This window comes from Leuresthes tenuis, unplaced genomic scaffold, assembly GCF_036924035.1.
Source record: "Leuresthes tenuis unplaced genomic scaffold, fLeuTen1.0.hap1 SCAF_4, whole genome shotgun sequence".
NCBI lineage: Eukaryota > Metazoa > Chordata > Actinopteri > Atheriniformes > Atherinopsidae > Leuresthes > Leuresthes tenuis.
The window spans coordinates 341196-355644 of NW_027325358.1; the positions used below are offsets into that span (position 1 = coordinate 341196).

Consider the following 14449-nt stretch of genomic DNA (forward strand, 5'->3'; position numbering starts at 1 on the left):
AACTGAGTTTATTTACCCTGAAATGAGGGAAACTCTGAGTTTATTTACCCTGAAATGAGGGAAACTGAATTTATTTACCCTGAAATGAGGGAAACTGAGTTTATTTACCCTGAAATGAGGGAAACTGAATTTATTTACCCTGAAATGAGGGAAACTCTGAGTTTATTTACCCTGAAATGAGGGAAACTGAGTTTATTTACCCTGAAATGAGGGAAACTCTGAGTTTATTTACCCTGAAATGAGGTAAACTCTGAGTTTATTTAACCTGAAATGAGGGAAACTCTGAGTTCATTTACCCTGAAATGAGGGAAACTGAGTTTATTATCCCTGAAATGAGGGAAACTGAGTTTATTTACCCTGAAATGAGGGAAACTGAATGTATTTACCCTGAAATGAGGGAAACTCTGATTTTATTTACCCTGAAATGAGGGAAACTCTGATTTTATTTACCCTGAAATGAGGGAAACTGAGTTTATTTACCCTGAAATGAGGTAAACTCTGAGTTTATTTACCCTGAAATGAGGGAAACTGAGTTTATTATCCCTGAAATGAGGGAAACTCTGAGTTTATTTACCCTGAAATGAGGGAAACTGAGTTTATTAACCCTGAAATGAGGGAAACTCTGAGTTTATTTACCCTGAAATGAGGGAAACTGAGTTTATTTACCCTGAAATGAGGGAAACTGAGTTTATTTACCCTGAAATGAGGGAAACTGAGTTTATTTACCCTGAAATGAGGGAAACTCTGGCGGCTCTAACCCGTTTCACAGAGAGGTAACTTAAGGGTTAGTAACAGACTCTGTTGCAGCTGCAGCCTGTTCAACTTCTTTCTAAAAACTTGTTGAAGTTAAGATTTTCGACTCGAGCTTGGTGAAAACGTGGCTCTCCTCTTCCCCGTTGCCATGGTGACTCGTCCTGTCGGGCTCCATTGATGCTGGCTTTTTATAGTTGTGCGCACGCGCTTGACTCCAGGTGAAACTGCTCAGAGTTGATTAAACTAACGGAAGTTCTGGAACCGGAAACTCAGTTTTCTCAGAGTCCAGGATCAGACTGAACCTGATCTGTGAAACGGGCTGTGAGTCACAGTCGGAACATCTTCCTGTTTGGACCGCATCATCAGACCATCCTGCCGGCTCTCTGTCCGACCAGCACCAGCACCCCACCCCGGCGGGATGTGATGTGACGTCGCTGCGCCCCGCCTACAGGGCGGGGCTCGGTGCTGCAGCAAAACATCCTCAGCAGCATCCAGAACCACCAAACCCAGCTCATACTGCATCCTGGAGCCCAGAAGCGCAGCCCCGACTCGCAGGTGAGTGTGAAAGCTGTTTGGACCGGGAGCTGTGGGACTGAACCGGTCCGAACCGGTCCGAACCGGTCTTTGTTTCCGGATCAGCTGATTTAACCGTTTTCTTGTTTCTGCAGACACTCTCATTACATCACTGCTTTTATTAACCAATCAGAGCAGCTCAGCGCGGTCATTCGTAAGGGAAGGTGAGCGTGAGGCACCAGGAGGGAGGTCTGGAACTAGTTTATCTTTTTCTGGAAGGAAATCAGACGTGTGTGACAGAAAAGTTTCACTTAAAGTTAATTCAATCTGTTCTCTCAGGTGGTCTGAGGGCAGGTAAGCGACAGTTGCTGTCATCTCTGGGTTTTCTTATTTTCACTGGAATCTGAATGAAGCCTGGTTGGTGGTGAGCTTTGCTCTGTTTATCTGATCAGATCAATAAAGACATGAGAGTATCAATAAAGATTCAGGAAGTCGTGCAGAGTGATGAGTCAGCAGCTCCGCAGAGAAAAACATTTTAAAAGTCAGTAAAAGCAGGAGTTTATCCCTGATCTGAGCTTTTTATTTACAGCTGAATAACTTCAGGAATCTCCCAGAAGGAAGTTCTGTTTGTTTAACATGTTCTGATAAAAACTGACGATGAAGATAAACAGATCCTAGGAATGTCACATATTTGTGTTTCTGACGTCATTTTTGCTTCATGAGCACTTTGTTTACATGTAAACTGTTTATTTACCGTTTGTTTACATGTAAACTGTTTATTTACCGTTTGTTTACATGTAAACTGTTTATTTACCGTTTGTTTACATATAAACTGTTTATTTACCGTTTGTTTACATGTAAACTGTTTATTTACCGTTTGTTTACATGTAAACTGTTTGTTTTTGTTTATTTACATGTAAACTGTTTATTTACCGTTTGTTTACATGTAAACTGTTTGTTCATGTTTGTTTACATATAAACTGTTTGTTCATGTTTGTTTACATGTAAACTGTTTGTTCATGTTTGTTTACATGTAAACTGTTTATTTACCGTTTGTTTACATGTAAACTGTTTATTTACCGTTTGTTTACATATAAACTGTTTATTTACCGTTTGTTTACATGTAAACTGTTTATTTACCGTTTGTTTACATATAAACTGTTTATTTACCGTTTGTTTACATGTAAACTGTTTGTTTTTGTTTATTTACATGTAAACTGTTTATTTACCGTTTGTTTACATATAAACTGTTTATTTACCGTTTGTTTACATGTAAACTGTTTGTTCATGTTTGTTTACATATAAACTGTTTATGTTTGTTTACATGTAAACTGTTCATGTTTGTTTACATGTAAACTGTTTGTTCATGTTTGTTTACATGTAAACTGTTTGTTTATGTTTGTTTACATGTAAACTGTTTATGTTTGATTACATGTAAACTGTTTATGTTTGTTTACATGTAAACTGTTCATGTTTGTTTACATGTAAACTGTTTGTTCATGTTTGTTTACATGTAAACTGTTTGTTTATGTTTGTTTACATGTAAACTGTTTATGTTTGATTACATGTAAACTGTTTATGTTTGTTTACATGTAAACTGTTCATGTTTGTTTACATATAAACTGTTTATGTTTGTTTACATGTAAACTGTTTATTTACCGTTTGTTTATATGTAAACTGTTTATTTACCGTTTGTTTACATATAAACTGTTTATTTACCGTTTGTTTACATGTAAACTGTTTATTTACCGTTTGTTTACATGTAAACTGTTTATTTACCGTTTGTTTACATGTAAACTGTTTATTTACCGTTTGTTTACATATAAACTGTTTATTTACCGTTTGTTTACATGTAAACTGTTTATTTACCGTTTGTTTACATATAAACTGTTTATTTACCGTTTGTTTACATGTAAACTGTTTGTTTTTGTTTATTTACATGTAAACTGTTTATTTACCGTTTGTTTACATATAAACTGTTTATTTACCGTTTGTTTACATGTAAACTGTTTATTTACCGTTTGTTTACATGTAAACTGTTTATTTACCGTTTGTTTACATATAAACTGTTTATTTACCGTTTGTTTACATGTAAACTGTTTATTTACCGTTTGTTTACATATAAACTGTTTATTTACCGTTTGTTTACATGTAAACTGTTTGTTTTTGTTTATTTACATGTAAACTGTTTATTTACCGTTTGTTTACATATAAACTGTTTATTTACCGTTTGTTTACATGTAAACTGTTTGTTCATGTTTGTTTACATATAAACTGTTTATGTTTGATTACATGTAAACTGTTTGTTCATGTTTGTTTACATGTAAACTGTTCATGTTTGTTTACATATAAACTGTTTATGTTTGTTTACATGTAAACTGTTTATTTACCGTTTGTTTACATGTAAACTGTTTATTTACCGTTTGTTTACATGTAAACTGTTTATTTACCGTTTGTTTACATGTAAACTGTTTATTTACCGTTTGTTTACATGTAAACTGTTTATTTACCGTTTGTTTACATGTAAACTGTTTATTTACCGTTTGTTTACATATAAACTGTTTATTTACCGTTTGTTTACATGTAAACTGTTTATTTACCGTTTGTTTACATATAAACTGTTTATTTACCGTTTGTTTACATGTAAACTGTTTGTTTTTGTTTATTTACATGTAAACTGTTTATTTACCGTTTGTTTACATATAAACTGTTTATTTACCGTTTGTTTACATGTAAACTGTTTGTTCATGTTTGTTTACATATAAACTGTTTGTTTATGTTTGTTTACATGTAAACTGTTTGTTTATGTTTGTTTACATGTAAACTGTTTATGTTTGATTACATGTAAACTGTTTATGTTTGTTTACATGTAAACTGTTCATGTTTGTTTACATATAAACTGTTTATGTTTGTTTACATGTAAACTGTTTATTTACCGTTTGTTTATATGTAAACTGTTTATTTACCGTTTGTTTACATGTAAACTGTTTATTTACCGTTTGTTTACATGTAAACTGTTTATTTACCGTTTGTTTACATGTAAACTGTTTATTTACCGTTTGTTTACATGTAAACTGTTTATTTACCGTTTGTTTACATGTAAACTGTTTATTTACCGTTTGTTTACATGTAATCTGTTTATTTACCGTTTGTTTACATGTAATCTGTTTATTTACCGTTTGTTTACATGTAAACTGTTTATTTACCGTTTGTTTACATGTAAACTGTTCATGTTTGTTTACATATAAACTGTTTATGTTTGTTTACATGTAAACTGTTTATTTACCGTTTGTTTACATGTAAACTGTTTATTTACCGTTTGTTTACATGTAAACTGTTTATTTACCGTTTGTTTACATGTAAACTGTTTATTTACCGTTTGTTTACATGTAAACTGTTTATTTACCGTTTGTTTACATGTAAACTGTTTATTTACCGTTTGTTTACATGTAAACTGTTTATTTACCGTTTGTTTACATATAAACTGTTTATTTACCGTTTGTTTACATGTAAACTGTTTATTTACCGTTTGTTTACATGTAAACTGTTTGTTCATGTTTGTTTACATATAAACTGTTCATGTTTGTTTACATGTAAACTGTTTATTTACCGTTTGTTTACATATAAACTGTTTATTTACCGTTTGTTTACATGTAAACTGTTTATTTACCGTTTGTTTACATATAAACTGTTTATTTACCGTTTGTTTACATGTAAACTGTTTGTTTTTGTTTATTTACATGTAAACTGTTTATTTACCGTTTGTTTACATATAAACTGTTTATTTACCGTTTGTTTACATGTAAACTGTTTGTTCATGTTTGTTTACATATAAACTGTTTATGTTTGTTTACATGTAAACTGTTCATGTTTGTTTACATGTAAACTGTTTGTTCATGTTTGTTTACATGTAAACTGTTTGTTTATGTTTGTTTACATGTAAACTGTTTATGTTTGATTACATGTAAACTGTTTATGTTTGTTTACATGTAAACTGTTCATGTTTGTTTACATATAAACTGTTTATGTTTGTTTACATGTAAACTGTTTATTTACCGTTTGTTTACATGTAAACTGTTTATTTACCGTTTGTTTACATGTAAACTGTTTATTTACCGTTTGTTTACATGTAAACTGTTTATTTACCGTTTGTTTACATATAAACTGTTTATGTTTGTTTACATGTAAACTGTTTATTTACCGTTTGTTTACATGTAAACTGTTTATTTACCGTTTGTTTACATGTAAACTGTTTGTTCATGTTTGTTTACATATAAACTGTTCATGTTTGTTTACATGTAAACTGTTTATTTACCGTTTGTTTACATATAAACTGTTTATTTACCGTTTGTTTACATGTAAACTGTTTATTTACCGTTTGTTTACATATAAACTGTTTATTTACCGTTTGTTTACATGTAAACTGTTTGTTTTTGTTTATTTACATGTAAACTGTTTATTTACCGTTTGTTTACATATAAACTGTTTATTTACCGTTTGTTTACATGTAAACTGTTTGTTCATGTTTGTTTACATATAAACTGTTTATGTTTGTTTACATGTAAACTGTTCATGTTTGTTTACATGTAAACTGTTTGTTCATGTTTGTTTACATGTAAACTGTTTGTTTATGTTTGTTTACATGTAAACTGTTTATGTTTGATTACATGTAAACTGTTTATGTTTGTTTACATGTAAACTGTTCATGTTTGTTTACATATAAACTGTTTATGTTTGTTTACATGTAAACTGTTTATTTACCGTTTGTTTACATGTAAACTGTTTATTTACCGTTTGTTTACATGTAAACTGTTTATTTACCGTTTGTTTACATGTAAACTGTTTATTTACCGTTTGTTTACATATAAACTGTTTATGTTTGTTTACATGTAAACTGTTTATTTACCGTTTGTTTACATGTAAACTGTTTATTTACCGTTTGTTTACATGTAAACTGTTTATTTACCGTTTGTTTACATGTAAACTGTTCATGTTTGTTTACATATAAACTGTTTATGTTTGTTTACATGTAAACTGTTTATTTACCGTTTGTTTACATGTAAACTGTTTATTTACCGTTTGTTTACATGTAAACTGTTTATTTACCGTTTGTTTACATGTAAACTGTTTATTTACCGTTTGTTTACATATAAACTGTTTATTTACCGTTTGTTTACATATAAACTGTTTATTTACCGTTTGTTTACATGTAAACTGTTTATTTACCGTTTGTTTACATATAAACTGTTTATTTACCGTTTGTTTACATGTAAACTGTTTGTTTTTGTTTATTTACATGTAAACTGTTTATTTACCGTTTGTTTACATATAAACTGTTTATTTACCGTTTGTTTACATGTAAACTGTTTGTTCATGTTTGTTTACATATAAACTGTTTATGTTTGTTTACATGTAAACTGTTCATGTTTGTTTACATGTAAACTGTTTGTTCATGTTTGTTTACATGTAAACTGTTTGTTTATGTTTGTTTACATGTAAACTGTTTATGTTTGATTACATGTAAACTGTTTATGTTTGTTTACATGTAAACTGTTCATGTTTGTTTACATATAAACTGTTTATGTTTGTTTACATGTAAACTGTTTATTTACCGTTTGTTTATATGTAAACTGTTTATTTACCGTTTGTTTACATGTAAACTGTTTATTTACCGTTTGTTTACATGTAAACTGTTTATTTACCGTTTGTTTACATGTAAACTGTTTATTTACCGTTTGTTTACATGTAAACTGTTTATTTACCGTTTGTTTACATATAAACTGTTTATTTACCGTTTGTTTACATATAAACTGTTTATTTACCGTTTGTTTACATATAAACTGTTTATTTACCGTTTGTTTACATGTAAACTGTTTGTTTTTGTTTATTTACATGTAAACTGTTTATTTACCGTTTGTTTACATATAAACTGTTTATTTACCGTTTGTTTACATGTAAACTGTTTGTTCATGTCTGTTTACATATAAACTGTTTATGTCTGTTTACATGTAAACTGTTCATGTTTGATTACATGTAAACTGTTTATGTTTGTTTACATGTAAACTGTTTATGTTTGTTTACATGTAAACTGTTCATGTTTGTTTACATATAAACTGTTTATGTTTGTTTACATGTAAACTGTTTATTTACCGTTTGTTTACATGTAAACTGTTTATTTACCGTTTGTTTACATGTAAACTGTTTATTTACCGTTTGTTTACATGTAAACTGTTTATGTTTGTTTACATATAAACTGTTTATGTTTGTTTACATGTATTGTTCTGACCCCCCCGATGTGTCACTTTCAAAGCTCTTCAGCAGGTATTGGGTCAGGATGTTTGGCGGTGTGTCAGGTCGGGTCCAGAGGGACCGGGACCGTGCTGGAGGTCTGGGCTCGGTCCAGCAGGCGGTGCAGTACCTGAACCAGAACTTCCAGGCCCTGAAGGAGGAGAGTCTGCAGAACGGATCTCTGTTCCAGGACCCGATGTTCCCTGCAGAACAGGCCTCGCTGGGCTTCAAGGAACTCGGACCGTTGACGGCCAAAACCAAAGGGGTGGAGTGGAAGAGACCAGCGGTGAGAACCAGAACTTAGGTTTCAGGTCCAGATCTTTAAAGTAACTTTAAAGTAATTGATCAGTAATTGATCAGTAATTGATCAGTGATCAATAGACGGCAACAAATAAGGAAAATGATCACACGGCTCTAGGATTGGTTACATCAGGCGCTGCTTCCTGTCTCAGGCAGGAAGTGAGATTTTGGTGACGTAGCAGCTGTCTGATAGATGCCTGTTTCTGATTGGCTGTTCCAGGAACTGGTAGCAGACCCTCAGTTCATTGTGGGTGGAGCCACGAGGACGGACATCTGCCAGGGAGCGCTGGGTGAGTCTGTCGCTGTTTATGTGTTGCTGGGTTCTGATCCACTGTTAATAAACAGAACACTTTAGCAGTGCTCTGTTGGGGAAATATCCAGCTGTGAGATCTTTAAGATGTGATGGAGCTCGGTCATTAAGAGCTTTATATGTGAGGAGAAGAACCTTAAATTCTATTCTGAATCTAACAGGGAGCCAATGAAGAGAAGCTAAAACTGGAGAAACATGATCTCTGCTGTTAGATCTCATCAGAACTCTGGCTGCAGGGTTTTGGATCAGCTGGAGGCTTTTCAGAGAATCTGTGGGACAGAACAATAATAAGGAATTACAGTAGTTCAGTCCTGAAGGAACAGATGCATGGAGCAGTTTCTCTGCATCACCCTGAGACAGGATGGTCCTGATTTTAATGATATTATGAAGGTGAAAGAAGGCAGAAACCTGTTTTATATGTGAGTCAGAGGACAGATCCTGGTCAGAAATAACTCCAAGGTTCCTCACTGTAGAACTAGAAGCCAAGGAAATACCATCTAGAGGAACTATATAACTAGACAATTTCTCCCTGAAGCGCTCAGGTCCAAAGAGAACAACTTCAGTTTTGTCTGAATGTAGAAGCAGAAAGTTCTGAGTCATCCAGGTCTTTATGTCTTTAAGACAGGCTTGTAGTCTGACCAACCTGTAGGTTTCATCTGGTTTCATAGATAAGTACAGCTGAGTATCATCAGCATAACAATGGAACTTTATGCCATGCTGTCTGATAATGTTACCTAATGGAAGCATGTAGAAAGTAAAAAGAATCGGTCCAAGCACAGAACCCTGAGGAACTCCATGACTTACTCTGGTGTGTGAGGAAGATTCTTCATTTACAAGAACAAACTTGAATCTATCAGATAAATATGACTTAAACAGGAATACAGTGTCAGTCCCAGCAACCAGCTCCACAGAGCCCATGCTTTTTTTCACTCTGGCATCATATGCAACATTAATAATTGCAGTTACAGATGTCAATGCTACAGTTACATACCTGAAATAACTGACTAAGTCCAGCGAGAACATGTCACCTGGTACAGAGGTAAGCATCAGTAACATTCAGAGACTGAGATGAACTGAGATGTCCATGTGCAAAAAGTTGGAATAAGTTTAGGTTCCTTCTATTCTAAACTACTATTCTCTGGGGACTACAGGTCAGGACAACTGAACCGTGAGCTAGTGTCTGATTACAATATTACTACCACTGAGCGATCTCCTCCTCTGTCCTCCTCAGACATCAGTGACATCTCACCTGTGCTGCAAATAAAACCAAAATCATATATATTAGGCTACCTGTCACAGCTGGTGGAGTGTTGTGGCATGATGGGACTCAGATACAGATCATTTAAAAGTAAAAACTCGATTTATTTAAACAAGGCGCGGCTGAGCCGGAAAACCAAACCCATTAAACTGACTATGAAAAACAAACAAAACAAAACATGGCATGAAGCATGAAACATGACTATAACTAAACTATGGCAATGAATAAAACCTGAACAACCCTGGAAACTAAATACTAAAGGGAGGTGATTGGTGATGGAGTGCAGCTCAAAGACAGGTGACGTGGAACCTAAGGACTGGGGGAAAACAATGTTAAAACTAATGACTTAACAGAACATGAAAAACCTAAAGTCATAATAGAAAAACCCAGAACTAAAAACAACAAAACATATTATTATTTTATTTTTATTAGTTTCAGATCATTAAGTGAACAGTGATTAACAGTTTGTCGCTCTTTTTTGTGTAATAAACTATTTGAATATCATTAATTTGCTTTTGGAGCGCATTATATGTGCGTTATACCTCAATTATATGAAATTTAATTACGCTTTTAAAGGTCGTGTAGCATCTGTTCACATGTCTTAAAACATGTAAAATGATGAATAGAAAGAAGTGACTCACCTGTTGAGTAACGCACTTTTCTTCATATGAAAAGCCTTGTCGGAATGGTGGGACGTTTGTATGTTGGAAGGGTTACACCTGCAGAGAACAGAAGGAAGCTAGCAGAGAACAGAAGGAAGCTAGCAGAGAACAGAAGGAAGCTAGCAGAGAACAGAAGGAAGCTAGCAGAGAACAGAAGGAAGCTAGCAGAGAACAGAAGGAAGCTAGCAGAGAACAGAAGGAAGCTAGCAGAGAACAGAAGGAAGCTAGCAGAGAACAGAAGGAAGCTAGCAGAGAACAGAAGGAAGCTAGCAGAGAACTGAAGGAAGCTTGCAGAGAACAGAAGGAAGCTAGCAGAGAACAGAAGGAAGCTTGCAGAGAACTGAAGGAAGCTAGCACAGAACAAAAGGAAGCTAGCAGAGAACTGAAGGAAGCTAGCAGAGAACAGAAGGATGCTAGCAGAGAACAGAAGGAAGCTAGCAGAGAACAGAAGGAAGCTAGCAGAGAACAGAAGGAAGCTAGCAGAGAACAGAAGGAAGCTAGCAGAGAACAGAAGGAAGCTAGCAGAGAACAGAAGGAAGCTAGCAGAGAACAGAAGGAAGCTAGCAGAGAACAGAAGGAAGCTAGCAGAGAACTGAAGGAAGCTTGCAGAGAACAGAAGGAAGCTAGCAGAGAACAGAAGGAAGCTTGCAGAGAACTGAAGGAAGCTAGCACAGAACAAAAGGAAGCTAGCAGAGAACAGAAGGATGCTAGCAGAGAACAGAAGGAAGCTAGCAGAGAACAGAAGGAAGCTAGCAGGGAACAGAAGGAAGCTAGCAGAGAACAAAAGGAAGCTGAGGCTTGGGATGGGCAGTAGAGACACTTTTTGATTTCTGTCCTGCATTTATGTTTCTGTTTCTGTATTTATCAGACGCTTTTATCCAAAGCGACTTACAAATGAAGATATAACAGCTCTATAAAAAGCTATATAAAAAGCTAACAATAAACTACAATAAACTACATAGAAGGAACCCACGAGTCCGACTCTGTCAGAGGTGACAGAGTAGAGATATTTATTCCAAAAAGCAACATATGTTTATTGTGTTGGACAAATTGTGGCTAATTTCTGTTGAAATGTCACCAGAACTGCCCGCTAGCACACATCATATTGTCCTTAATGTTCCCATCAGAGCAGCTTCAGCCTGGAAGCTGTTAATATAAACTAATATTCTGAGTCCCATCAAAGTCCAACCAGAATAAAAACAGCTCATGTTATCAGACGTGTTGTATCTGTAGCATCAGAGGCTGCTGGTTAAGGTTCCTGTTAACTGCTGTTATTCTGAGTCACTGAGCTGTCTGACAACAGACACTCTTCAACATGTGCAGCTGCTGGTTTAGGACTCTGTAGCTTTAAAAGAACTTCCCCACCAACTGGCGCTCAGAGACCGGCTCACTGTAGAGTAAACAAAGCAGAAACCTGTTCCTAACACACACCACATGTAGAGCTATTTATTACTCCCATCAGCATAGGACCCAGTGTTCCCAGCATGCACAGCGAGTCTGTGGGTAAACCTTTCCAAGAAGAAGAGTGACACAAAGACTTCGAACTCCTGCACACACCCGTGTGTGTGTGACAGACACTCCTCAGTAAACCTCGAGTTTCTCTCCGTCTCCGCCCTCTTTCAGCCAGACGCCCTTTGATTTCCTCATTCATTCAGTCAGCAGGCGAGTTTTGGCGTAGCCCAGTTCTTCTAGAAGTTCTGGAAGTCCATTAGACACAGCAGGAGGCGACCTTTTTCACAAACATGTCCTTTAGAAACTATCCCGTGGATGAAGGCGCAGCATTACTGCACAGATAATTAAATATTCTTCAGGAGATGGTCATCAGACCAAACATGTTTCAGCATTTACAGACAATTATCTTTTTCAGCGGCACCATCAGAATCTGTTGGGACAAAAGAAAAAAAAGACATAAAAGACAAATAAAGATTTGTATGAATAGGCCTAAAACATATCTATAGGCCTATTACATGGGACTTGTGTCTTGGGGGGGTTGGACTCAGAGGATGAAGAGGACTCAGGGACCCCCTCAGCCTCTGGCCTTCCAGTATTCTGCTTTCAGGCCAGCTGCTCTGGCGGTGCTGGGCCACCACACCATTGTGTTGGGATAAAGCAGCTGCACAGCCGCAGTGAGAAACCGGCTGAGGCTCAGGCAGGAAATGCATTCAGCACTGATGGAGGGCAGGGCCTCACAAAGCAGGCTGTTAGCAGCGGGCCTCACAAAGCAGGCTGTTAGCAGCGGGCCTCACAAAGGAGGCTGTTAGCAGCGGGCCTCACAAAGCAGGCTGTTAGCAGCGGGCCTCACAAAGCAGGCTGTTAGCAGCGGGCCTCACAAAGCAGGCTGTTAGCAGCGGGCCTCACAAAGCAGGCTGTTAGCAGCGGGCCCCACAAAGCAGGCTGTTAGCAGCGGGCCTCACAAAGCAGGCTGTTAGCAGCGGGCCTCACAAAGCAGGCTGTTAGCAGCGGGCCTCACAAAGCAGGCTGTTAGCAGCGGGCCTCACAAAGCAGGCTGTTAGCAGCGGGCCTCACAAAGCAGGCTGTTAGCAGCGGGCCTCACAAAGCAGGCTGTTAGCAGCGGGCCTCACAAAGCAGGCTGTTAGCAGCGGGCCTCACAAAGCAGGCTGTCACAGAACAAAGATGGCTGACCTCCAACCAGTTGGGTGGAGTCCTCCTCATTGTAAACATGATCGTATGGACACGCCCCTTCCCTTCTGTGGGCGGGACTAAGATCGTTTCAACAGCTTTGGCTCCACCTACTGGACGCTGCTGATATCACAGCTCAGAGACACTCAGACTGAGTGGCCCAATCAATAACATCTATCAGTAATGATCAATAACCATCAGTAATGAACCAGTAATGAACTGTTATTATTTATTGATAGATAGTAATCCTTCAGTTTGTGTTTGATCATCTCAGTGAGAGGGCAGGGTCAAAAATACACAAATAAGAATATTTGCAAAATTATATATTTACACATATATTATATTATATATATATATTTACACATATATTATATTATATATATGTTTACACATATATTATATATATGTTTACACATATATTATATTATATATATATTTACACATATATTTGTAAAAACCAACACACAAGTTACAAATAGGAAAGTTTTGTGGATAGTAAAACGTGTTCAGCTCATATTTGTAGACCAGCCTTTGCAGCTATTTTTGAGTCAAATTTAAGGCCATACTGAGCTTCCTGATTAAAAACTATATATATATATATATATTGAATTTATTTGGACTTATCGATCTGAAACCTGAGTTTTCTCAGGAAAGAGTCGTTGTTGGCTCTTTTGTTGCTGGTTCTCTGAATGGCCGGTAAAATTTAACTTATTATCCAGAGTAGTCCCAAGATATTTGTAATTTTCTATAATGTCTCCTGTCTGGTCTTTGAAGACTGTTTTTTCATGGCTGTTATGGGGCTTTTGTCTAATATTAATGTAGTTTTCTGGGTCAGGGTTAAATTCATTGACCACGGGACCACAGCCGTCACCATGTAAGAGACCGACATTTAAATGAATCCATTCTGATGAAGGGGCAGCAAGAGCCAGCCTGAACCGTGTCCGTGGCGAGGTATTCAGGCGGTCACGGACTGGCCGCCGCCGCCATGTGATGACGATGCAGACTTCCTGGATGAGCTCAGCAGATATTTGGGCAGGTCCGAGGCAGCCTTTGGTTAAAGCCTCTCCTCAGCCCGGACATGGAGGCACGGATCAGCTGGCTCCATCAGGTCACCGCCACCATCCTACCGGCGCCTAACATCAGGGCTGTGGGGCCATCAGGTCACCGCCACCATCCTACCGGCGCCTAACATCAGGGCTGTGGGGCCATCAGGTCACCGCCACCATCCTACCGGCGCCTAACATCAGGGCTGTGGGGCCATCAGGTCACCGCCACCATCCTACCGGCGCCTAACATCAGGGCTGTGGGGCCATCAGGTCACCGCCACCATCCTACCGGCGCCTAACATCAGGGCTGTGGGGCCATCAGGTCACCGGCGCCTAACATCAGGGCTGTGGGGCCGTCAGGTCACCGCCACCATCCTACCGGCGCCTAACATCAGGCTGTGGGGCCATCAGGTCACCGCCACCATCCTACCGGCGCCTAACATCAGGGCTGTGGGGCCATCAGGTCACCGCCACCATCCTACCGGCGCCTAACATCAGGGCTGTGGGGCCATCAGGTCACCGCCACCATCCTACCGGCGCCTAACATCAGGGCTGTGGGGCCATCAGGTCACCGCCACCATCCTACCGGCGCCTGACATCAGGGCTGTGGGGCCATCAGGTCACCGCCACCATCCTACCGGCGCCTAACATCAGGGCTGTGGGGCCATCAGGTCACCGC

The 14449-nt window shown here is 37.7% G+C and overlaps 1 protein-coding gene across 2 annotated transcripts in view; it reads left to right on the forward strand.

Moving 5' to 3' along the window:
* Nucleotides 1-14449, forward strand: part of LOC140305247 (calpain-1 catalytic subunit-like) — a 53358-nt gene that overhangs the window by 21490 nt on the left and 17419 nt on the right. Inside the window, exons 1-3 of one of the 2 annotated variants that reach the window (XM_072384011.1) lie at nucleotides 1095-1308; nucleotides 7577-7840; nucleotides 8075-8144. The exons of the other annotated variant lie outside the window; for it this stretch is intronic. Of the exons in view, the coding sequence (XP_072240112.1) occupies nucleotides 7601-7840; nucleotides 8075-8144 (310 nt within the window). The 5' untranslated portion in view covers nucleotides 1095-1308; nucleotides 7577-7600. Of the gene's footprint in view, nucleotides 1-1094; nucleotides 1309-7576; nucleotides 7841-8074; nucleotides 8145-14449 lie in introns of those variants that run through there. 2 annotated transcript variants of the gene reach the window in all.